Genomic DNA, 25,963 nt, shown 5'->3' with positions numbered 1-25,963 from the left:
CTCTGTGGTTCTCTATGCAATGCAGGCAGATCGTGGCTGGTGGGAGGGGTCGGCAGGGGGTGGTATATCGCTTCCTGAAACCATCCCAGCCCCTGGCCTCAGTACTGATGCAAGCAGTGGGCGGGGCCTTGGGAGGAGTTATGTAAATGTCATTGGGTCTCTGTGGTTCTCTATGCAATGCAGGCAGATCGTGGCTGATGGGAGGGGTCGGCAGGGGGCGGTACATCGCTTACTGAAACCATCCCAGCCCCCGGCCTCAGTCCTGATGCAAGCAGTGGGCGGGGCCTTGGGAGGAGTTATGTAAATCTCACTGGGTCTCTGTGGTTCTCTATGCAATGCAGGCAGATCGTGGCTGGTGGGAGGGGTCGGCAGGGGGCGGTACATCGCTTCCTGAAACCATCCCAGCCCCCGGCCTCAGTACTCCTCCCAGGAGCCCTCAGTCCTGATGCAAACAATGGGAGGAGTAATGCAAATCTCGAAATGCCTTGCTGGGCGAGTGACAGTCTGGAGGAGTGGGCGGTCCTAAGCAGGCTGTATTTGCATGGCAAAGCCCACATGTGATGATTAAAAGGGGTGGGGCCAAGGACAGTCAGGCTGAGGGAGAAGAGGGCTAGATGATGCTGGACTTCCTCCCCCAAGGAAAGGAGGCGGGGCTCTATCTGACTTGCTGCCACTTCTAATGCACATTGTGAGGAGCTCAGTCAGGCTGGGGAGGGAAAGAGCTAGATGATGCTGGGTGTCCTCCAGCCACGAAATGATGTAATTGTCAGGTCTCTGTGCTTCTCTATGCAATGCAGGCTGTATTTGCTGGCAGGCCACCCAAGGTACCGCCCCCATTTGTGAGGAGGAGCCTACATGATTGCAAAGAACTGAAATCCAATGAATGAAAAGGGCGGGGCCAGTCAGTCCGCAGAGGAAAGGGGCCTCTGTGCTTCTCTATGACATGCAAGCAGATCATGGCTGGTGGGAGGGGCCTCAGTACCCCTTCCCAAGAGCCCTCAGTCCTGATGCAAGCAGTGGGAGGAGTTATGCAAATATCAAAAAGCCTTGATGGGTGGGTGTCAGTCCCCAAAAAAAAAAAAAATTGCAAGGATTGCAGATCCTCGCCCGCTTCTGTCCCGGAGATATTGAGATGGACAATTCCGATCCGCTAGCTGAGATCTTTCAAAATGAGCGCTGTGTGGGCGGATCTTCCTTTAGAACCGCCCATGGGGGGTGATTTACTAACCAGTAAAGGACGATCGCTTTGCACAGCGAGTTTGTGCGGACGTCCTGCCCTCCAATCACGTGCGAGCCTAAGCTTTCTGTTGTTTTATTTTCCTTGCACGTGATTGGCTGTTCTGTGCAAAGTCAGTTTTCAGTTCCCTTCATTCACTACGAAAAGTGAAAATTTACTATCGATCTCTTCCGTACCGGGATAGGTTCATCTACCGCCCCTCCCCCACTGATAATGCATGCCATAGAATAGGTTTTTACTGCCCTGTGTCCATTCTCTGCCCCCCCCCCTTGCTCCACTGTGCTCAGTGCACCGCCCCCTCCTGCCCCCCCCCTCTGCTCCGCTGTGCTCAGTGCACCTTCCCTTCCTGCCCCCTTTGCTCCACTGTGCTCAGGACACCGACCCCTCCTCCTCCCCCCCCCCTTTGCTCTGCTGTGCTCAGGACACCGGCCTCTCCTGCCCCCCCCTTTGCTCCACTGTGCTCAGGACACCGGCCCCTCCTGCCCCCCCTTTGCTCTGCTGTGCTCAGGACACCGGCCTCTCCTGCCCCCCCCCCCTTTGCTCCACTGTGCTCAGGACACCGGCCCCTCCTGCCCCCCCTTTGCTCTGCTGTGCTCAGGACACCGGCCTCTCCTGCCCCCCCCCCCTTTGCTCCACTGTGCTCAGAGCACCTGCCCCTCCTGCCCCCCCCCTTTGCTCCACTGTGCTCAGGACACCGGTCCCTCCTGCCCCCCCTTTGCTCCTCTGTGCTCAGGACACCGGTCCCTCCTGCCCTCCCCTTTGCTCCTCTGTGCTCAGGACACTGGCCCCTCCTGCCCCCCCTTTGGTCCACTGTGCTCAGGGCACCTGTCCCTCCTGCCCCCCCCCCTGCTCCACTCTGCTCGGGGCACCCTCCCTTCCTGCCCCCCCCTTTGCTCCACTGTGCTCAGGGCACATTCCCCTCCTGCCCCCCCCTTTGTTCCACTGTGCTCAGGGCACCTGCCCCCCCTCTGCTCCGCTGTGCTCAGGGCACCTTCCCCTCCTGCCCCCCCTTTGCACCACTGTGCTCAGGGCACCTGCCTCTCCTTCCCCCCCTTTTCTCCACTGTGCTCAGGACACCTTTCCCTCCTGCCCCCCTCTGCTCCGCTGTGCCCAGGGCACCTTCCCCTCCTACCCCCTATTTGCTCCGCTGTGCTCAGTGCACCTTCCCCTCCTACCCCCTATTTGCTCCACTGTGCTCAGGGCACCTGCCCCTCCTGCCCCCCCTTTGCTCCGCTGTGCTCAGGACACCGGCCCCTCCTGCCCCCCCCCTTTGTTCCGCTGTACTCAGGACACTGGCTTCTTATGCCCCCCCTTTGCTCCGCTGTGCTCAGGACACCGACCCCTCCTGCCCCCCCCTTTGCTCCACTGTGCTCAGGACACCGGTCCCTCCTGCCCCCCCTTTGCTCCTCTGTGCTCAGGACACCGGTCCCTCCTGCCCACCCCTTTGCTCCTCTGTGCTCAGGACACTGGCCCCTCCTGCCCCCCCTTTGGTCCACTGTGCTCAGGGCACCTGTCCCTCCTGCCCCCCCCTGCTCCATTCTGCTCGGGGCACCCTCCCTTCCTGCCCCCCCCCTTTTGCTCCACTGTGCTCAGGGCACATTTCCCTCCTGCCCCCCCTTTGTTCCACTGTGCTCAGGGCACCTGCCCCCCCTCTGCTCCGCTGTGCTCAGGACACCTTCCCCTCCTGCCCCCTCTTTGCACCACTGTGCTCAGGGCACCTGCCTCTCCTTCCCCCCTTTTCTCCACTGTGCTCAGGGCACCTTTCCCTCCTGCCCCCCTCTGCTCCGCTGTGCCCAGGGCACCTTCCCCTCCTACCCCCTATTTGCTCCACTGTGCTCAGTGCACCTTCCCCTCCTGCCCCCCTTTGCTCCGCTGTGCTCAGGACACCGGCCCCTCCTGTCCCCCCCCTTTGCTCCACTGTGCTCAGGACACCGGCCTCTCATGCCCCCCTCTTTGCTCCGCTGTGCTCAGGACACCGACCCCTCCTGCCCCCCCCTTTGTTCCGCTGTACTCAGGACACTGGCTTCTTATGCCCCCCCTTTGCTCCGCTGTGCTCAGGACACTGGCCCCTCCTGCTCCCCCTTTGCTCCACTGTGCTCAGTGCACCTTCCCTTCCTGCCCCCCCCCCTTTGCTCCACTGTGCTCAGTGCACCTTACCCTCCTGCCCCCTTTGCTCCGCTGTGCTCAGGACACAGGTCCCTCCTGTCCCCCCCCTTTGCTCCACTGTGCTCAGGACACCGGCCTCTCATGCCCCCCCTTTGCTCCGCTGTGCTCAGGACACTGGCCCCTCCTGCCTCCCCCCTTTGCTTCACTGTCCTCAGGGCAGCTGTCTCTCTTGCCCCCCCTTTGCTCCACTGTGCTCAGGACACTGGCCCCTTCTGCCCCCCCTTTGCTCCTCTGTGCTCAGGACACCGGTCCCTCCTGCCCTCCCCTTTGCTCCTCTGTGCTCAGGACACTGGCCCCTCCTGCCCCCCCTTTGCTCCACTGTGCTCAGGGCACCTGTCTCTCCTGCCCCCCCCCTTTGCTCCACTCTGCTCGGGGCACCCTCCCTTCCTGCCCCCCCTTTGCTCCACTGTGCTCAGGGCACCTTCCCCTCCTGCCCCCCCCTTTGTTCCACTGTGCTCAGAGCACCTGCCCCCCCCTCTGCTCCGCTGTGCTCAGGGCACCCTCCCCTCCTGCCCCCCCCCTTTGCGCTACTGTGCTCAGGGCACCTGCCTCTCCTCCCCCCCCCTTTTCTCCACTGTGCTCAGGGCACCTTCCCCTCCTGCCCCCCTCTGCTCCGCTGTGCTCAGGGCACCTTCCCCTCCTACTCCCTATTTGCTCCACTATGCTCAGGGCACCTTCTCCTCCTGCCCCCCCTTTGCTCCACTACTGAGGGCACCTGTCCCTCCTGCTGCCCCCCCCCCCTTAGCTCTGCTGTGCTCAGAGCACCTGCCCCTCCCCCCCTTGCTCTGCTGTGCTCAGGGCTCCTGCCTCCCTTTGCTCTGCTGTGCCCCTCCGCCCCCCCTTTGCTCTGCTCAGGGTACCAGCCCCTCCAGACCCCCCTTTGCTCTGCTGTGCCCCTTTGGCCCCCCCTTTGCTCTGCTGTGCTCAGGGCACCTGTCCCTGCGGCCCCTCCTTTGCTCCGCTTTGCTCAGGGCACCTGCCCCCCCCTTTGCTCTGCTGTGCCCCTCCAGTCCCCCCCTTTGCTCTGCTGTGCTCAGGGCACCTGTCCCTGCGGCCCCTCCTTTGCTCTGCTGTGCTCAGGGCACCTGCCCCTCTGGACCCCCCCCCCTTTGCTCCGTTATGCTCAGGGCACCTGACCCTTCTGTCCCCCCCTTTGCTCTGCTGTGCCCCTCCGGCCCCCCCTTTGCTCTGCTGTATCAATGCTGCCTACCAGTACCCATTAGTGCCACTTCATCAGTTCAGCCTCATCCTGTGCCCATCATTGCTGCCTATCAGTGCCCATCCATGATGCTTTATCAGTGCCGCCTATCAGTGCAACCTATTAGTGCCCATCATTGCCGCCTATCAGTGCCCTTTTGTGCCACCTATAAGTGGTCATTATTGCTGCCTCATCAGTGCCCATCAGTGCAGCCTATCAGTGCCACATATCAGTTCAGCCACATTAGTGCCCATCATTGCCGTCTATCAGTGCCCATCAATGCTGAATCATCAGTGCCACCTATCAGTGCCACCTATTAGTGCCCATCATTGCCGCCTATCAGTGGCCATCATTGTTGCCTCCTCAGTGTCCATAAGTGCAGCCTATCAGTGCCGCATATCAGTTCAGCCACATCAGTGCCCAACATTGCCTCCTATTAGTGCCCATCAATGATTCTTTATCAGTGCCGCCTATCAGTGCCACCTATTATTCCCCATCATTGCTGCCTATCAGTGCCCATCAATGCTGCCTCACCAGTGCCACCTATTAGTGCCCATCATTACCACCTCATCAGTGTCCATCAGTGCAGCCTATCAGTTCAGCCACATCAGTGCCCATTAGTGCCACTTCATCAGTGCCCCCTATCAGTGGCCATCAGTGAATAAGAAAAATTACTTAATTACAAAATTTTATAACAGAAACTAAGAAATTTTTATTTTTTTTTTCAATTTTTTTTCATTTATTTAGCAAAAAATTCACCCCCCCCCCCCAGAGGTGATTATTAAATATCACCCAAAGAAATCTCTGTTTGTGTGATAAGATGATAATAATGTCCTATATGTGTACAGTGTTACATGACTGAGTAATTGTCATTCAAAGTGTGAGAGCGCTGAAAGCTGGGCATTGTCCTGGGCAGGAAGGGGGGAGGGTGGGGGGGAGGGGGGAGTGCCCGGTATTGAAGGGGTTAAGCTGATCACAGATGAATAGAATTTCGAATTCTTCGGACAATTCTCAGAACGTTCGCTTGTCATTGGGAAGATTTTTATTTTATTTTTTGCTTTAAAACATTTGATTTTGTAACGAATGGAATTTGTTGGCGCTCCTCGGAATCGTCTCATCGCGGCGATCACAGAAAAACGTGGCCCCCGCGCTGGACGATCAGAAAAATCAACGAACGTTCTCAGAACCTTCTTTTCCCCAAGAAATGTGTTTGTGATTCTCCCCCATCGATGGCCAATCGATCGCCGGCTCACACACCTAAACAATCCCTCCCAATTGTATCCAATCACACAATCAAACAAACTCATTGATGCACGCAGTGGGCGGGCTCTTGGGGAGGAGCTATGTAAATATCCAAATGCCTTGATGGGTGGGTGTGAGTCTGGAGGAGTGGGCGTTTCTGGGCGGGGCTGTATTTTGCATAGGTAACGCCCACACGTGATGCTGAGCCTTTATGATTGAAAGAAGTGAAACCCCAATAAAGTGAAAGTGGGGGGGGGGGCGGGGCCATGGACAGCCAGGCTGAGGAGGAAAGGGCTAGATGACGCTGGAAATGAGGGCGGGGCTCTGTCTGACTTGCTGCAGCTTCTAATGCACACTGTGAGCTTCTCACAGCGTGCGGGGAAATCAGCGAGGAGAGGAGCCGGTGTCTTGTCATATAACGTCCTCCATCCGATATTGTCCGCTGCGTACTGCGCATGCGCAGTACACAGATTCCGAAAAATTGCCGAGGATGAACGGCGTCTGCGCCGTGAGTCCGGGTTCTATCCCCACTATCCAAGTGGACATAGAGTAGGAATAAAAAAGAGCCGAGCGCAGCGAGGCCGAGCGCGAAGCGAGGGGCCCTCTAATATTCACAGCCCTATGTCCGCTTGGATGGTGGGGCCACCACCTCCACTCACGGCGCAGGCGCCGTTCAGCTTCGGAGATTTTCCAAAGCTTCGTCTGCTCCGTACTGCGCATGCGCAGTACGGGGGCGGACACTATTTGATAGCCGGACACTATACGGCAGAACACCGGTACAGCAGGGGAAGGCCGGAGGTCAGTTGAAGACGCGCGTGCGCGTTGCGTGGGGGGGATGGGCGACGGTTGTAGATGTAACTCGGCAGGCGACTATAAACAAGAAAGACTTCACAGAGGGATTTTATGCACGACAATAAAACCAGAAACAGACGTTTTTGTAGCCGTAAAAAAAGGAATCGCACAATAAAGCGCGGCTGTAAAAACGAAACGACGTTTGTAGAGATGGTGCGGCTCGTTCCGCTCTGCAGAGGGCGCTGTGTTTATAATATCCCCTCTGTCCTCTGTTCACACCTATGCGTTTTTTTTTGTTTTGTTTTTTGTGAAACGCACTATACAGTCCAATTACAATGGTTTCCGATTGGATCTCGTTCACATCTGTGCGTTTTTAGCAGGTGCGATTTTTGGAAAGGGTCGGGGACTTTTTTTTTTTTTATTCCGCTCCAGGTTTGCGTTTTGTGTGTAGCAGACTTCAATGGACCCGCGACCAAAAACGCATGTGTGTGTGTTGTTTTTTTTTTTTTTTTTTTAAAGTATGACAGTTCTGCTCAGGGCAACTCTGATGCGACTTTACATTCTCTGGCACTCAAGTAGCATCAAAGTCACGTCAAAGCAGTGCAGGAACCTGCATGCGGCCAGAGTCGCATGTTAGCGTTAGAAATATTATGACTGCCCTCACTCTAACCCTAAGGCTACTTTCACGCGGTGGGGGGGGGGGGCGTCAACGGTAAAGCGCCGCTATTTTTAGCGGCACTTTACCGTCATTTTAGCTGCGCTTTTCGGCCGCTGGCGGGACGCCTTTAACCCCCCCCCCCCCCCGCTAGAAGCCGATTAAGAGGTTAATGGCGCCCGTGTAGTGCTGCTGCCAAAACGCTTTGCAGTCGCTTTGGCGGCACTGTCCATTCATTTCAATGGGCAGGGGCGCTGCAGGAGCGGTGTATACATCGCTCCCGCACCGCCCCCAAAGATGCTGCTTGCAGGACTTTTTGTAACGTCCCGCAAGTGCACCGCCCCCCCATTGTGAAGGCACGTGGGCTCACACACTGGGGCTGCAGGGGAAGCGTTTTTTGGGGCGCTTGTGGGGCTCTATTTTTAGCCAAAAGCGCCCGAAAAACGCCTCAGTGTGAAAGGTGTTCAGAAAACACGCCGGAAAAATGCATTAACTACAACCTGCACAGGTTTGAACTCGGCCTTATTCTGTGCCGCAGCACTAAGGCTAGATTCACATGTCAGGAAAACGCACAAAATCGCACACTTTCCCCGATGCGCAGGGAAAGACGCTGCCCTTTCACTGACATGCAACGGTGCCATCAATAGTCAATAGTACCCCCATGCTACTCCAGCATGGGCTAATCCAACGTGGGCTACTCAACGGGGTCTACTCCAGGGTGGGCAAGTCACCTGGGCTACTCCAACAAGGTCTACTCACCTGAGCTACTCCAGCATAGGCCACTCACCTGGGCTACTCCTACGTGGGCTACTCACCTGGGCTAATTCAGCATGGCCTACTCACCTGGGCTACTCCAGGGTGGGCAAATCACCTGGGCTAATTCAGCATGGCCTACTCACCGGGGCTACTCCAACGAGGGCTACTCACCTGAGCTACTCCAGCATGGACTACTCACCTGGGCTAATCCAGCATAGACTACCCACCTGGGCTACTCCAGCATAGGCCACCCACATGGGCTACTCCAGTGTGGGCTATTCACCTGGGCTACTCCAGCGTGGGCTATTCACCTGGGCTACTTCAGCATGGGCTACTCACCTGGGCTACTCCAGGGTGGGCAAATCAGCTGGGCTACTCCAACAAGGGCTACTCACCTGAGCTACTCCAGCATGGGCTACTCACCTGGGCTAATCCAGCGTAGACTACCCACCTGGGCTACTCCAGCATAGGCCACTCACCTGGGCTACTCCATCGTGGGCTACTGACCTGGGCTACTGCAGTGTGGGCCACTCACCTGGGCTTCTCCAGCATGGGCCACTCACCTGAGCTACTCCAGCATGGGCCACTCACCTGAGCTACTCCAGCATGGGCCACTCACATGGGCTACTCCAGCATAGGCCACTCACCTGAGCTACTCCAGCATGGGCCACCCACCTGGGATACTCCAGCGTGGGCCTCCCACCTGGGCTACTCCAGCATGGGCCACTCACCTGGGCTACTCCAGCATGGGATTCCCACCTGGGCTACTCCAGCATGGGCACTCACCTGGGCTACTCCAGCATGGACCACTCACCTGGGCTACTCCAGCGTGGGCTTCGCACTTGGGCTACTCCAGCGTAGGCTACTCACCTGGGCTACTCCAGGGTGGGCAAATCAGCTGGGCTACTCCAGCATGGGCTACTCACCTGGGCTAAGCCAGCGTAGACTACCCACCTGCGCTACTCCAGCATAGGCCACTCACCTGGGCTACTCCATCGTGGGCTACTGACCTGGGCTACTGCAGTGTGGGCCACTCACCTGGGCTTCTCCAGCATGGGCCACTCACCTGAGCTACTCCAGCATGGGCTACTCACCTGAGCTACTCCAGCATGGGCCACTCACCTGGGCTACTCCAGCATGGGCCACTCACCTGGGCTACTCAAGCATAGGCCACTCACCTGAGCTACTCCAGCATGGGCCACTCACCTTGGCTACTCCAGCATGGACGACTCACCTGGGCTACTCTAGCGTGGGCTTCGCACCTGGGCTACTCCAGCGTAGGCTACTCACCTGGGCTACTCCAGCTTGGGCCACTCATCTGGGCTACTCCAGCATGGGCTTCCCACCTGGGCTAATCCAGCACAGACCCCTCACCTGGGCTACTCCAGCATAGACCACTCACCTGGGCTACTCCAGCGTGGACCACTCACCTGGGCTACTCCAGCGTGGACCACTCACCTGGGCTACTCCAGCGTGGGCTTCCCATCTGGGCTACTCCAGCATGGGCCACTCACCTGGGCTACTCCAGCATGGACCACTCACCTGGGCTACTCCAGCGTGGACCACTCACCTGGGCTACTCCAGCGTGGACCACTCACCTGGGCTACTCCAGCATGGGCCACTCACCTGGGCTACTCCAGCACGGACCCCTCACCTGGGCTACTCCAGCACGGACCCCTCACTTGGGCTACTCCAGCATGGACCCCTCACTTGGGCTACTCCAGCACGGACCTCTCACCTGGGCTACTCCAGCATGGACCCCTCACCTGGGCTACTCCAGCATGGACCCCTCACCTGGGCTACTCCAGCACGGACCCCTCACTTGGGCTACTCCAGCATGGACCCCTCACCTGGGCTACTCCAGCACGGACCCCTCACTTGGGCTACTCCAGCACGGACCCCTCACCTGGGCTACTCCAGCACGGACCCCTCACCTGGGCTACTCCAGCACGGACCCCTCACCTGGGCTACTCCAGCACGGACCTCTCACCTGGGCTACTCCAGCACGGACCTCTCACCTGGGCTACTCCAGCATGGACCCCTCACCTGGGCTACTCCAGCATGGACCCCTCACCTGGGCTGGTCTCCAACAAGACGCACGTGTGGCGTGCTGCATCAAAGAAAAAAAGTGCATGACCAACTTTTTTGCCCGTTCTGGTGCATTGGCAGCTCAAAAAGGCCCCCGCAACGCATTGCACTTTAATGCACGTATGTCAGCTCAGTGCACCAGCGGTGTGAATGGGCCCTAAGACTGCGTTTACAATTTTGCACGCGGGAGAGAAAACGCCTGTAACACTTGGGTTGCTGTTCATTGTTATTGGAACCCCGAGTGCAGCATAAAAAAAAACAAAAAAACACACGTTTGTTGTGTGAAAAAAGCGCGGTTCAAATATTCCAAAACGTGCGAATAAGCCCTGGGGGGTGGAGTGAAGCGCGATGGGGGCGTGGCCTGGCTGAGGCTGTCATAACCTCCTAACAGGGTTTTCCTTGCGTTGTGCGATTTATTTATTTTAAAGTGTGGCTAAAAGACGCGCAAAGCTCAACGCTCCAAAACGGTCGGCGAGCTACTTTTGCCGCACATTGAAATCAATGGGCTGCTCTATGAGTGTGGCGTAAAGACGCGGCGTGATTTTGCGCACGGCCGCAAAAAAAGCTACATGTGACTGGAGAAAAGTAGAAAAGACAAATCACGCTCAGGGCAAGAAAAGGATAAATGTACGCAATCGCCCCCGCCGTGGAACTACAAGTCGCAGCGTGCCCAGCGCTTTGCGCCGCCGTCGCGCCTTCCGTGTTGGGCGTTAACGAATGAGCTTATCTCGCACAGAGAACTCTGCGGCTGAAGGTGACCAGGTCACATGACTTCCAACACCTACGAACGAACGAACGCTGCTAAGCCCCGCCCCCCCAAGCAGCCACATGACACAAAGTTGGCGCTGGGTTCCCGGGGGTTCCAGCAGGAGGTGGGAAGCAGAGCGGGGGATGTGCTGCGTATGGTACGGGTGGGAGGCGGTTAATGCCTTCTAGGCGTAGAGACGCTCCGGTTAGGGCGGCGATATCCAGGAATCGCAGAAAGTTCAGTTGTTGCAAAGCAAACAAAAAAAAGACCAAACATTTAAAAAAAAAAAAAAAAGCTTTTCTTAGTTTCTGTTATAAAATTTTACAAACAGATTATTTTTTCTCTTTCACTGATGGGCACTAATAGGCAGCACTGATGGGCACTGATGAGGCTGCACTGATATGGCGTCACTGGTGGGCACTGATGAGGCTGCATTGATATGTAGCACTGATGGGCGCTGATGAGGTGGCACTTAGGGGCACCAATAGGCAGCACTAATAGCCTGCACTGATGGGCACTGATGAGACGGCACTGGTAAGCACTGGTGTAGCACTGATGGGCACTGATAGGTGGCACTGATATGCAGCACTGATGGGCAATGATAGGCACTCATAGGTGGCACTGATGGGCACTGATAGGCAGCAATGAAAGGCAGCACTGATGGGCACTGACAGGTGGCACTAATAGGCGCCACTGATGAGGCAGCACTGATGGGCACTGATGAGGTGGCACTGGTGGGCACTGATGAGGCGGCACTGGTGGGCACTGATGAGGCTGCACTGATAAGGCGGCACTGATATGTAGTGCTGATGGGCACTAATATGCAGCACTGATAGGCACTGATGAGGTGACACTGATGGGCACCAATAGGCAGCACTAATAGCCCGCACTGATGGGCACAGATGAGGTGGCACTGATTTGCAGCACTGATGGGCACTGATATGCAGCACTGATAGGCACCAATAGGCTGCACTAATAGCCCGCACTGATGGGCACAGATGAGGTGGCACTGATTTGCAGCACTGATGGGCACTGATATGCAGAACTGATAGGCACCAATAGGCTGCACTAATAGCCTGAACTGATGGGCACTGACGAGGCGGTACTGATATGCAGCACTGATGGGCAATAATAGGCAGCAATGATAGGCACTCATAGGTGGTAATGATGGGCACTGATAGGCAGCACTGAAAGGCAGCACTGATGGGCACTGATAGGTGGCACTAATAGGCAGCAGTGATGGGCACTGAATTGTAGCACTGTTGGGGCTGCACTGATAATCAGGACACAGATGAAACAGAGATCACAGAGCTCACCGGCCTGCGCGCCGTGGCGGGCACGATTACAGGAGGACGTCGTAGGAGGACGCCCTCCTAGAACTGGCCAACCGCGCTGTAGCCGTCATTTTGCTATGGCGCGGTCAGCAAGCGGTTTAATGAAAATCGTTCGTTCTGTTCACATATGAGAATTTTTTTTTAGAGTTTGTCCTTTCGGGAATTTTGATTTAGAAAGAATTTGACGTAGAAAGTTGTGTACACGCTATACCAAAATCCGCCCCCCCCTCCCATCCCTACAATACACACTGCGCCCAGGGCAGCCGCCCCCCTCCCATCCCTACAATACACACTGCGCCCAGGGCAGCTGCTCCTTCTGCCCAGCCCTACAATACACACTGCGCCCAGGGCAGCCGCCCCCCTCCCATCCCTACAATACACACTGCGCCCAGGGCAGCCGCCCCCCTCCCATCCCTACAATACACACTGCGCCCAGGGCAGCCGCCCCCCTCCCATCCCTACAATACACACTGCGCCCAGGGCAGGCGCCCCCCTCCCATCCCTACAATACACACTGCGCCTAGGGCAGCCGCCCCCCTCCCATCCCTACATTCCACACTGCGCCCAGGGCAGGCGCCCCCCTCCCATCCCTACAATACACACTGCGCCCAGGGCAGCCGCCCCCCTCCCATCCCTACAATACACACTGCGCCCAGGGCAGGCGCCCCCCTCCCATCCCTACAATACACACTGCACCTAGGGCTGCCGCCCCCCTCCCATCCCTACAATACACACTGCGCCCAGGGCAACCGCACCCCCCTCCCATCCCTACAATACACACTGCACCCAGGGCAGCCACCCCCTCCCATCCCTACAATACACACTGCGCTCAGGGCAGCTGCCCCCCCTCCCATCCCTACAATACACACTGCGCTCAGGGCAGACGCCCCCCCCCTTACCCCTACAATACACACTGTGCCCAGGGCATCCGCCCCCCCATCCCTACAATACACACTGCGCCCAGGGCAGCCGCCCCCCCCCTTCCTATCCTTACAATACACACTGTGCCCAGGGCTGCCGCCCCCCCCCTCACCCCTGCAATTCACACTGCGCACAAGGCAGCCGCCCCCCTCCCATCCCTACAATACACACTGTGCCCAGGGCAGCCGCCCCCTCCCATCCATACAATACACACTGTGCCCAGGGCAGTTGCTCCTTCGACCCAGCCCTACAATACACACTGCGCCAAGGGCAGCCACCCCCTCCCATCCCTACAATACACACTGTGCCCAGGGCAGCCAAACCCCCCTCCCATCCCTACAATACACACTGTGCCCTGGGCAGCCACCCCCCCATCCCTACAATACACACTATACCCAGGGTAGCCGCCCCCCCATCCCTACAATACACACTGTGCCCAGGACAGCCGCCCCCTCCCATCCCTACAATACACACTGCGCCCAGGGCAGCCGCCCCCCCTTCCTATCCTTACAATACACACTGTGCCCAGGGCTGCCGCCCCCCCCCCCTCACCCCTGCAATTCACACTGCGCACAGGGCAGCCGCCCCCCTCCCATCCCTACAATACACACTGTGCCCAGGGCAGCTGCCCCCCCTCCCATCCCTACAATACACACTGCGCCCAGGGCAGCCACCCCCCTCCCATCCCTACAATACACACTGCGCCCAGGGCAGCTGCCCCCTCCCATCCCTACAATACACACTGCGCCCAGGGCAGCCGCACCCCCTCACCCCTACAATACACACTGTGCCCAGGGCAGCCACCCCCCTCCCATCCCTACAATACACACTGCGCCCAGGGCAGCCGCCCCCCTCACCCCTACAATACACACTGCGCCAAGGTCAGCTGCCCCCCCATCCCTACAATACACACTGCGCCCAGGGAAGCTGCCCCCCTATCCCTACAATACACACTTCACCCAGGGCAGCCGCCCCTTCTGCCCAGCCCTACAATATACACGGTGCCCAGGGCAGCCACCCCCCCTCCCATCCCTACAATTCACACTGCGCCCAGGACAGCCACCCCTTCTGCCCATCCCTACATTACACACTGCGCCCAGGGCAACCACACCCCCCTCCCATCCCTACAATACACACTGTGCCCAGGGCAGCCGTCCCTTCTGCCTAGCCCTGCTGCCGGTGCTCCTGGCCAACATGTTTATAATAACAATGCATAAGCACCCCAGCATACAGGGATCCTAATCGTTACCTCCCCCGCTCCTACCCCACATTCTTCTCCATAGATACAGTGCAGTCAGTGAGCATTGTCAGCCTAACACAGGAAGCGTGTTATTGGCAGGATCACTGGGTCAAAATAAAGTAAAAAAAAAAATAACCAATAATAAATGAGATACATTACATTTCTGTTTTGGGATTTTAGCTTTATCTACAATAAGGAATAGTAAGGTGCTGTGTGGCAGAGCCGCGTAAATCTCAGGACTGGATGGACAGAAATACAAATCCTCTGGCAGCTCCCTCATGTGTATTTTTTATTCTTTTCTACAGATTGGAACTTAATAATTGTCCTGAAAATAAAATCAGTTTTCTTTCTTTCCTCAGGCAGGCCTTACCTGACCGGATATTGGTCCCCCCCCCCCATACTCCTTCCGTCCATCAGCCTGGCCGGTGTGGGGCGCGGGTCTGTGGGGCAGTTTACGTTATCTGATCCTGTTGAAGAAATGGGGCCCCTCCACCCTACAATATGAAAACCCGACAGAACAAAGACTCGGTGAGTGCCCCCCCCCCCCATACCTTCCATTGTCCTAGAAGGGACCATGTTCCAAATCATAGATATTCTTCTATATCCCGGATTGTCCATTTACATTCAGAAACGGGGAAAAAAATACGTTACCTGCATTCAATGTATAAATATAAAGCTTGTCTCTTCAGTCAGGCATGCAGAGAATGCCGAATGTTAAAGTGCACCTGTCATCGATCATAAATGCACCATTCATGTGCTGCACATTTGTGAGGTCAGGCACTGATGTTGGATGAGAAGGCCTGGCTCACAGTCTCCGCTCTAATTCATCCCAAAGGTGTTCTATCCGGTTGAAGTCAGCCCAGTCAAGTTCCTCCACCCCAAACTCACTCATCCATGTCTTTATGGATCTTGCTTTGTGTACTGGTCCAAATCATTTGATGAAGGGGGGCATTATGATGGGGGGTTGTTTTTTTAGGGGTTGGGCCGGGTCCCTTAGTTCCAGCGAAGAGAACTCTTAAGGCGTCAGCATACCAAGACATTTTGGACAATTTCATGCTCCCAACTTTGTGGGAACAGTTTGGGGATGGCCCCTTCCTGTTCCAATATGACTGCGCACCAGTGCACAAAGCAAGGTCCATGAAAACATATATTTGAGGTGGAGGAACTTGACTAAGGTCCATGAAGACATGGATGAGGGAGTTTAGGATGGAGGAACTTGACTAAGGTCCATAAAGACATGGATGAGGGAGTTTGAGGTGGAGGAACTTGACTAAGGTCCATAAAGACATGGATGAGGGAGTTTAGGATGGAGGAACTTGACTAAGGTCCATAAAGACATGGATGAGGGAGTTTGAGGTGGAAGGAACTGGACTAAGGTCCATGAAGACATGGATGAGGGAGTTTAGGATGGAGGAACTTGACTAAGGTCCATAAAGACATGGATGAGGGAGTTTGAGGTGGAAGGAACTGGACTAAGGTCCATGAAGACATGGATGAGGGAGTTTAGGATGGAGGAACTTGACTAAGGTCCATAAAGACATGGATGAGGGAGTTTGAGGTGGAAGGAACTGGACTAAGGTCCATGAAGACATGGATGAGGGAGTTTAGGATGGAGGAACTTGACTAAGGTCCATAAAGACATGGATGAGGGAGTTTGAGGTGGAAGGAACTGGACTAAGGTCCATGAAGACATGGATGAGGGAGTTTAGGATGGAGGAACTTGACTAAGGTCCATAAAGACATGGATGAGGGAGTTTGAGGTGGAAGGAACTGGACTAAGGTCCATGAGGACATGGATGAGGGAGTTTAGGGTGGAGGAACGTGACTAAGGTACATGAAGACATGGATGAGGGAGTTTAGGGTGGAGGAACTTGACTAAGGTCCATAAAGATATGGATGACGGAGTTTAGGGTGGAGGAACTTGACTAAGGTCCATGAAGACATGGATGAGGGAGTTTAGGGTGGAGGAACTTGACTAAGGTCCATGAAGACATGGATGAGGGAGTTTAGGGTGGAGGAACTTGACTAAGGTCCATGAAGACATGGATGACGGAGTTTAGGATGGAGGAACTTGACTAAGGTCCATGAAGACATGGATGACGGAGTTTGAGGTGGAGGAACTTGACTAAAGTCCATAAAGACATGGATGAGGGAGTTTAGGGTGGAGGAACTTGACTAAGGTCCATAAAGACATGGATGAGGGAGTTTGAGGTGGAGGAACTTGACTAAAGTCCATAAAGACATGGATGAGGGAGTTTGAGGTGGAAAGAACTTGACTAAGGTCCATGAAGACATGGATGAGGGAGTTTGAGGTGGAAAGAACTTGACTAAGGTCCATGAAGACATGCATGAGGGAGTTTAGGGTGGAGGAACTTGACTAAGGTACATGAAGACATGGATGAGGGAGTTTAGGGTGGAGGAACTTGACTAAGGTCCATGAAGACATGGATGACGGAGTTTAGGATGGAGGAACTTGACTAAGGTCCATAAAGACATGGATGAGGGAGTTTGAAGTGGAGGACCTTGACTAAAGTCCATAAAGACATGGATGAGGGAGTTTAGGGTGGAGGAACTTGACTAAGGTCCATAAAGACATGGATGAGGGAGTTTGAGGTGGAGGAACTTGACTAAAGTCCATGAAGACATGGATGAGGGAGTTTAGGGTGGAGGAACGTGACTAAGGTACATGAAGACATGGATGAGGGAGTTTAGGGTGGAGGAACTTGACTAAGGTCCATAAAGACATGGATGACGGAGTTTAGGGTGGAGGAACTTGACTAAGGTCCATGAAGACATGGATGAGGGAGTTTAGGGTGGAGGAACTTGACTAAGGTCCATGAAGACATGGATGACGGAGTTTAGGATGGAGGAACTTGACTAAGGTCCATAAAGACATGGATGAGGGAGTTTGAGGTGGAGGACCTTGACTAAAGTCCATAAAGACATGGATGAGGGAGTTTGAGGTGGAGGAACTTGACTAAAGTCCATAAAGACATGGATGAGGGAGTTTGAGGTGGAAAGAACTTGACTAAGGTCCATGAAGACATGGATGAGGGAGTTTGAGGTGGAAAGAACTTGACTAAGGTCCATGAAGACATGCATGAGGGAGTTTAGGGTGGAGGAACTTGACTAAGGTACATGAAGACATGGATGAGGGAGTTTAGGGTGGAGGAACTTGACTAAGGTCCATGAAGACATGGATGACGGAGTTTAGGATGGAGGAACTTGACTAAGGTCCATAAAGACATGGATGAGGGAGTTTGAGGTGGAGGACCTTGACTAAAGTCCATAAAGACATGGATGAGGGAGTTTAGGGTGGAGGAACTTGACTAAGGTCCATAAAGACATGGATGAGGGAGTTTGAGGTGGAGGAACTTGACTAAAGTCCATAAAGACATGGATGAGGGAGTTTGAGGTGGAGTAACTTGACTAAAGTCCATAAAGACATGGATGAGGGAGTTTGAGGTGGAGGAACTTGACTAAGGTCCATGAAGACATGGATGAGGGAGTTTGAGGTGGAAAGAACTTGACTAAGGTCCATGAAGACATGGATGAGGGAGTTTGAGGTGGAAGGAACTTGACTAAGGTCCATGAAGACATGAATGAGGGAGTTTAGGGTGGAGGAACATGACTAAGGTACATGAAGACATGGATGAGGGAGTTTAGGATGGAGGAACTTGACTAAGGTCCATAAAGACATGGATGAGGGAGTTTGAGGTGGAGGACCTTGACTAAAGTCCATAAAGACATGGATGAGGGAGTTTAGGGTGGAGGAACTTGACTAAGGTCCATAAAGACATGGATGAGGGAGTTTGAGGTGGAGGAACTTGACTAAAGTCCATGAAGACATGGATGAGGGAGTTTAGGGTGGAGGAACGTGACTAAGGTACATGAAGACATGGATGAGGGAGTTTAGGGTGGAGGAACTTGACTAAGGTCCATAAAGACATGGATGACGGAGTTTAGGGTGGAGGAACTTGACTAAGGTCCATGAAGACATGGATGAGGGAGTTTAGGGTGGAGGAACTTGACTAAGGTCCATGAAGACATGGATGACGGAGTTTAGGATGGAGGAACTTGACTAAGGTCCATAAAGACATGGATGAGGGAGTTTGAGGTGGAGGACCTTGACTAAAGTCCATAAAGACATGGATGAGGGAGTTTGAGGTGGAGGAACTTGACTAAAGTCCATAAAGACATGGATGAGGGAGTTTGAGGTGGAAAGAACTTGACTAAGGTCCATGAAGACATGGATGAGGGAGTTTGAGGTGGAAAGAACTTGACTAAGGTCCATGAAGACATGCCTGAGGGAGTTTAGGGTGGAGGAACTTGACTAAGGTACATGAAGACATGGATGAGGGAGTTTAGGGTGGAGGAACTTGACTAAGGTCCATGAAGACATGGATGACGGAGTTTAGGATGGAGGAACTTGACTAAGGTCCATAAAGACATGGATGAGGGAGTTTGAGGTGGAGGACCTTGACTAAAGTCCATAAAGACATGGATGAGGGAGTTTAGGGTGGAGGAACTTGACTAAGGTCCATAAAGACATGGATGAGGGAGTTTGAGGTGGAGGAACTTGACTAAAGTCCATAAAGACATGGATGAGGGAGTTTGAGGTGGAGTAACTTGACTAAAGTCCATAAAGACATGGATGAGGGAGTTTGAGGTGGAGGAACTTGACTAAGGTCCATGAAGACATGGATGAGGGAGTTTGAGGTGGAAAGAACTTGACTAAGGTCCATGAAGACATGGATGAGGGAGTTTGAGGTGGAAGGAACTTGACTAAGGTCCATGAAGACATGAATGAGGGAGTTTAGGGTGGAGGAACATGACTAAGGTACATGAAGACATGGATGAGGGAGTTTAGGGTGGAGGAACTTGACTAAGGTCCATGAAGACATGGATGAGGGAGTTTAGGATGGAGGAACTTGACTAAGGTCCATAAAGACATGGATGAGGGAGTTTGAGGTGGAGGACCTTGACTAAAGTCCATAAAGACATGGATGAGGGAGTTTAGGGTGGAGGAACTTGACTAAGGTCCATAAAGACATGGACGAGGGAGTTTGAGGTGGAGGAACTTGACTAAAGTCCATAAAGACATGGATGAGGGAGTTTGAGGTGGAGGAACTTGACTAAAGTCCATAAAGACATGGATGAGGGAGTTTGAGGTGGAGGAACTTGAATAAGGTCTATGAAGACATGGATGAGGGAGTTTGAGGCAGAAGGAACTTGACTAAGGTCCATGAAGACATGGATGAGGGAGTTTGAGGTGGAAAGAACTTGACTAAGGTCCATGAAGACATGGATGAGGGAGTTTGGGGTGGAGGAACTTGACTAAGGTCCATGAAGACATGGATGAGGGAGTTTAGGGTGGAGGAACTTGACTAAGGTCCATGAAGACATGGATGAGGGAGTTTGAGGTGGAGGAACTTGACTAAGGTCCATGAAGACATGGATGAGGGAGTTTAGGATGGAGGAACTTGACTAAGGTCCATGAAGACATGGATGAGGCAGTTTGAGGTGGAGGAACTTGATTTAGGTCCATGAAGACATGGATGAGGGAGTTTAGGGTGGAGGAAATTGATTCGGTCCATGAAGACATGGATGAGGGAGTTTGGGGTGGAGGAACTTAACTATGGTCCATGAAGACATGGATGAGGGAGTTTGAGGTGGAGGACCTAGACTAAGGTCCATGAAGACATGGATGAGGCAGTTTGAGGTGAAGGAACTTGATTTAGGTCCATGAAGACATGGATGAGGGAGTTTGGGATGGAGGAACTTGATTAGGTCCATGAAGACATGGATGAGGGAGTTTGGGGTGGAGAAACTTGATTAGGTCCATGAAGACATGAATGAGGGAGTTTGAGGTGGAAGGAACTTGACTAAGGTCCATGAAGACATGGATGAGGGAGTTTGAGGTGGAAAGAACTTGACTAAGGTCCATAAAGACATGGATGAGGGAGTTTAGGGTGGAGGAACTTGACTAAGGTCCATGAAGACATGGATGAGGGAGTTTAGGGTGGAGGAACTTGACTAAGGTCCATGAAGACATGGATGAGGGAGTTTAGGATGGAGGAACTTGACTAAGGTCCATGAAGACATGGATGAGGCAGTTTGAGGTGGAGGAACTTGATTTAGGTCCATGAAGACATGGATGAGGGAGTTTAGGGTGGAGGAAATTGATTCGGTCCATGAAGACATGGATGAGGGAGTTTGGGGTGGAGGAACTTAACTAAGGTCCATGAAGACATGGATGAGGGAGTTTGAGGTGGAGGACCTAGACTAAGGTCCATGAAGACATGGATGAGGCAGTTTGAGGTGAAGGAACTTGATTTAGGTCCATGAAGACATGGATGAGGGAGTTTGGGATGGAGGAACTTGATTAGGTCCATGAAGACATGGATGAGGGAGTTTGGGGTGGAGAAACTTGATTAGGTCCATGAAGACATGGATGAGAGAGTTTAGGGTGGAGGAACTTAACTAAGGTCCATGAAGACATGGATGAGGGAGTTTGGGGTGGAGGAACTTAAGTAAGGTCCATGAAGACATGCATGAGGGAGTTTGGGGTGGAGGAACTTGATTAGGTCCATGAAGACATGGATGAGAGAGTTTAGGGTGGAGGAACTTAACTGAGGTCCATGAAGACATGGATGAGGGAGTTTGGGGTGGAGGAACTTGATTTAGGTCCATGAAGACATGGATGAGAGAGTTTGAGGTGGAGGACCTTGACTAAAGTCCATAAAGACATGGATGAGGGAGTTTGAGGTGGAGGAACTTGACTAAGGTCCATAAAGACATGGATGAGGGAGTTTGAGGTGGAGGAACTTGATTTAGGTCCATGAAGACATGGATGAGGGAGTTTGGGGTGGAGGAACTTGATTAGGTCCATGAAGACATGGATGAGGGAGTTTGGGGTGGAGGAACTTGATTTAGGTCCATGAAGAAATGGATGAGGGAGTTTGGGGTGGAGGAACTTGATTTAGGTCCAGGAAGACATGGATGAGGGAGTTTGGGATGGAGGAACTTGATTTACAGTAGGTCTATGAAGACATGGATGAGGAAGTTTGGGGTGGAGGAACTTGATTTAGGTACATGAAGACATGGATGAGGGAGTTTAGGGTGGAGGAACTTGATTAGGTCCATTAAGAAATGGATGAGGGAGTTTGGGGTGGAGGAACTTGATTAGGTCCATGAAGACATGGATGAGGGTGTTTCGAGTGGAGGAACTTGACTAAGGTCTATCAAGACATGGATGAAGGAGTTTGGGGTGGAGGAACTTGACTGGTCTACTCTGAGTCTGGACCTCAATCCTACAGAACAGCTTTGAGATGAATTAGAGCGGAGACTGTGAGCCAGGCCTTCTTGTCCTACATCAGTGCCTGACCTCACAAATGTTCTTCTGTAAGAATGGTCAAACATTCCCATAGACACCCTCCTAAACCTTGTGGACAGCCTTCCCAGAAGAGTTGAAGCTGTTATAGCTGCAAAGAGTGGGCCAACTCAATATTGAACCCTCCGGGCTAAGACTGGGATGCCATTAAAAGTTCATGTGAGTGTAAAGGCAGGCGTCCCAATACTTTTGGGAATATAGTGTAGATGAACTCTTCCAAGAAATGACATCTAGACCAAACTTCAGTGTTCCCTCCACGCTACTTCATTGGTCGCAATGTCAGTCCCGGAGAAGCCAATTGCATTGCGGGACACCAGGTCATTCCCGAGTCCTTGGTATAAATAAATCTGGTGCAGGAGGCCGGTGTAAACGAAGCCCGAAGGGTTGACTTTCACGGAATTGTCTGAGAAATGTAATTGTGATGTAAACAAAGTATAAGCGCCGCCGTCCAGCTAACCGCCATTTCTTCCCGTCTTCTCTCTCTCGCTCGCGGTGCGAAGATGTCGATGAGGAGCGGAAGGAAAAAGGAGAGCGTGGGCCCACGGGAGGAACGGAGAGCGCGGGGGAGGGCGTCCCCGGGTGCCATCAGCACATCCAGCAGTGACAGCAAATGTGAGAAGGGCCGGCCACCTGCCAAGGTGAGAAAGACCAATAAAGGGCCTCATTCAATGGTCTGCCTGTCACCCCTAGCAACCAGATCCTTCATTTCACCCAGGAACCTGCATTATTAACCATTGCTGTGGGCAACACAGACAGTTCCTGTAGCGTTTGGATTTGGTTGCTATGTGCAATGCAGATAGTTTGGATCTGGTTGCTATGGGTGATGGAAACAGTTCCTTAAGCATTTGGATTTGGTTGCTATGGGAGACACAGACAGTTCCTGAAGCTATTGGATCTGGTTGCTATGGGTGATGTAGACAGTCCTGAAGCTTCTGGATCAGGTTGCTGTGGGCGACACAGACAGTTCCTGAAGCTTTTGGATCTGGTTGCTATGGGAAACACAGACAGTTCCTGAAGCTTTTGGATTTGGCTGCTATGGGAAACACAGACAGTTCCTAAAGCTTTTGGATCTGGTCGCTAATTGTGACACAGACAGTTGCAATAGGGTGTTTATCTGGTTGCTCTGGGCAACACAGACATTTCCTGAACCTCTTGGATCTTGTTATTTTTGGTACTGCATACACTTCCTGAAGCTTTTGGATCCGGTTGCTCTGGGCGATGAAAGCAGTTCCTGACATTTTTGGATGCGGTTGCTATGGGCGACACAGACAGTTCCTGTAGCATTTGGATCTGGTTGCTCTGGGCAATGCAGATAGTTCCTAAAGCTTTTGGATCCGGTTGCTATGGGAAACGCAGAGAGTTCTTGAAGCTTCAAACCTGGTTGCTATAGACAATGCAGACAGTTCCTGAAGTGTTGGGATTTTGTTGCTCTGGACGGTGCAGACAATTCCTGATGCTTTTGGATCTGGTTGCTATGGGAGACAGACAATTCCTGATGCTTTTGGATCTGGTTGCTATGGGAGACAGACAATTCCTGATGCTTTTGGATCTGGTTGCTATGGGAGACAGACAATTCCTGGTGCTTTTGGATCTGGTTGCTATGGGGGACAGACAATTCCTGATGCTTTTGGATCTGGTTGCTATGGCAATGCAGACAGTTCCAAAAAGGAAAAGCAGAGCGTTGGCCCACGGGCAGAACAAAATGTGTGGGGGAGGGCGTCTCCGGAGGCCATCAGCACATCCAGTAGTGACAGCAAAGATCTGGTTGCTATAGATGATGCAAACAGTTCCTGAAACTTTTGGATCTGGTTGCTATGGGAAACACAGACTGTTCCTGTAGCTTTAAAACTGGTTGCTATGGACAACACAGACCGTTCCTGAAGCTTCTGGATTTGGATGCTATTGGTGACGCAGACAGTTATGGGCAACACAGAAAGTTCCGTGGCTTATGCATCTGGTTGCTATGAGACACAGACAGTTGCTGAAGCTTTTAGTTCTGGTTGCTATGGGTACTGCAGACAGTTCCTGAAGTGTTTGGATCTGGTCGCTATGGGCGATGCAAACAGTTCCTGAATCTTTTGGATCTGGTTGCTATGGGAAACACAGACAGTTCCTGAAGAGTTTGGATCTGGTTGCTCTGGGAAACACAGACAGTTTGTGAAGCTTTAAATCTGGTTGTTATGGACAATTCAGGCAGCTGCTGAAGTGTTGGGATTTGGTTGTTATGGGCGGTGCAGACAATTATTGAAGCTTTTGGATCTAGTTGCTATGGCGATGTGGACAGTTCCTACAGGAAAAGGAGAGCATGGGCCCCACAAGAGCACGGGAGGAGGGTGTCCCCGGGGGGCATCAGCACATCCAGCAGGGACAGCAAGGATCCGGTTGCTATAGATGATGCAGACAGTTCCTGAAATTTTTGGATCTGGTTGCTATGGGAAACACATACAGTTCCTAAAGATTTTGGATCTGGTTGCTATGAGAAACACAGACAGTTCTCAGAGCTTTATATCTGGTTGCTATGGACAGCACAGACAGTTCTGTAGCTTATGCATCTGGTTACTATGGAAGACACAGACAGTTCCTGTAGCGTTTGGATCTGGTTGCTGCGGGCAATGCAGACATTTCCTGAAGCTATTGGATCTGGTTTCTATGGGTACCACAGACAGTTCCTAAAGTGCTTGGATCTGGTTGCTACGGGTGACGCAGACAGTTCCTGTAGGTTGCGGATCTAATTGCTATGGGTGACACAGACAGTTCCTGAAACTTTTGGATCTGGTTGCTATGGGTGACGCAGACAGCTCCTGAATCTTTTGGATCTGGTTGCTATGGGTCCTGCAGACAATTTCTGAAGTGTTTAGATCTGGTTGCTATGGGTGATATAGACAATTTCTGAAGTGTTTAGATCTGGTTGCTATGGGTGACGCAGACAGTTCCTGAAGCTTTTGGATCTGGTTGCTATGGGTGACGCAGACAGTTCCTGAAGCTTTTGGATCTGGTTGCTATGGGTGACACAGACAGCTCCTGAATCTTTTGGATCTGGTTGCTATGGGTCCTGCAGACAATTTCTGAAGTGTTTAGATCTGGTTGCTATGGGTGATATAGACAATTTCTGAAGTGTTTAGATCTGGTTGCTATGGGTGACGCAGACAGTTCCTGAAGCTTTTGGATCTGGTTGCTATGGGTGACGCAGACAATTTCTGAAGTGTTTAGATCTGATTGCTATGGGTGATATAGACAATTTCTGAAGTGTTAAGATCTGGTTGCTATGGGTGATGTAGACAGTTCCTGAAGCTTTTGGATCTGGTTGCTATGGGTGACGCAGACAGTTCCTGAAGCTTTTGGATCTGGTTGCTATGGGTGACGCAGACAGTTCCTGAAGCTTTTGGATTTGATTGCTATTGGTGACGCAGACAGTTCCTGAAGCTTTTGGATCTGGTTGCTATGGGCGACGCAGAACATTCCTGAACCCTTTGGATCTGGTTGCTATGGGAAATGCAGACAGTTCCTAAAGCTTTTGGGCTTCTTCAGGGGGGGATTAGCTCTGGTCTGTGGATTTAGCTGTGGCCATGTAAATGGTACATGTGGCGTGTAATCTCACATGTAGAGAATACCTGTGTTTAGGGTCAGGGGTCGTCTCCTGGGGCGATCATGCCTCCTCACCTGCAGGTAAACTCTCCATGTTGGGTTATCCGCGGACATATCCAGCTACCGGAATGCGCTGATTATTGCCGCCATAATTCTCAGACCGTCTCTAACCGCCCACGGAAATGAGGCCTCAGGTGATGAGTAATAAAGCCAATGAGATTCCACCATGTACTAGCGTTACATCCATGAACTGAGATCTGGTTGCCATGGGTTACGGCATTTTGACATCAGCATTGTTCTTTGCGTTTTCTAGTCAGATAAGGAGAGATGGAGGAAGGGTGGGGCTCTGGAAATTCAATGTTTAATCCTCCACATGAAATCTTCTCTTTTCCCCTCCATACAGAAGGGCCGTATGGACGACTCTGTCCCCAAGAGCAGCAAACGGGAAAGAGTAAAAGATTCCTCGGAGAGTGAAGGGGAAACGGGGAAAACCCAGAAGAAAGCCAAGATGGAGGTGAGAGGCGCCAACGTCATTCTCCCCTGTGGTTAGGAGACCTCGGCCCGTTCCTGTACTAATAGGGTCTGACCCGCATTTCAGCTTCCCCAAC

General features: G+C 52.9%; 1 protein-coding gene across 4 annotated transcripts in view; it reads left to right on the top strand.

Moving 5' to 3' along the window:
* ATN1 (atrophin 1) overlaps positions 1 to 25,963 on the top strand; it is a 111,456-nt gene that overhangs the window by 18,296 nt on the left and 67,197 nt on the right. For 3 of the 4 annotated variants that reach the window (XM_077467135.1, XM_077467133.1, XM_077467136.1), the window contains exons 2-4: positions 14,737 to 14,905; positions 22,271 to 22,408; positions 25,759 to 25,869. In XM_077467135.1, the coding sequence (XP_077323261.1) occupies positions 14,879 to 14,905; positions 22,271 to 22,408; positions 25,759 to 25,869 (276 nt within the window). In that variant the 5' untranslated portion in view covers positions 14,737 to 14,878. The remainder of the gene's footprint in view (positions 1 to 14,736; positions 14,906 to 22,270; positions 22,409 to 25,758; positions 25,870 to 25,963) is intronic. The other variant, XM_077467134.1, reaches the window with a different exon arrangement.

The sequence above is a fragment of the Lithobates pipiens genome, unplaced genomic scaffold (assembly GCF_037356315.1).
Source record: "Lithobates pipiens isolate NorthernLeopardFrog02 unplaced genomic scaffold, aLitPip1_a1.2 Scaffold_47, whole genome shotgun sequence".
NCBI lineage: Eukaryota > Metazoa > Chordata > Amphibia > Anura > Ranidae > Lithobates > Lithobates pipiens.
This window is presented reverse-complemented; position numbering and strand designations above follow the sequence as displayed.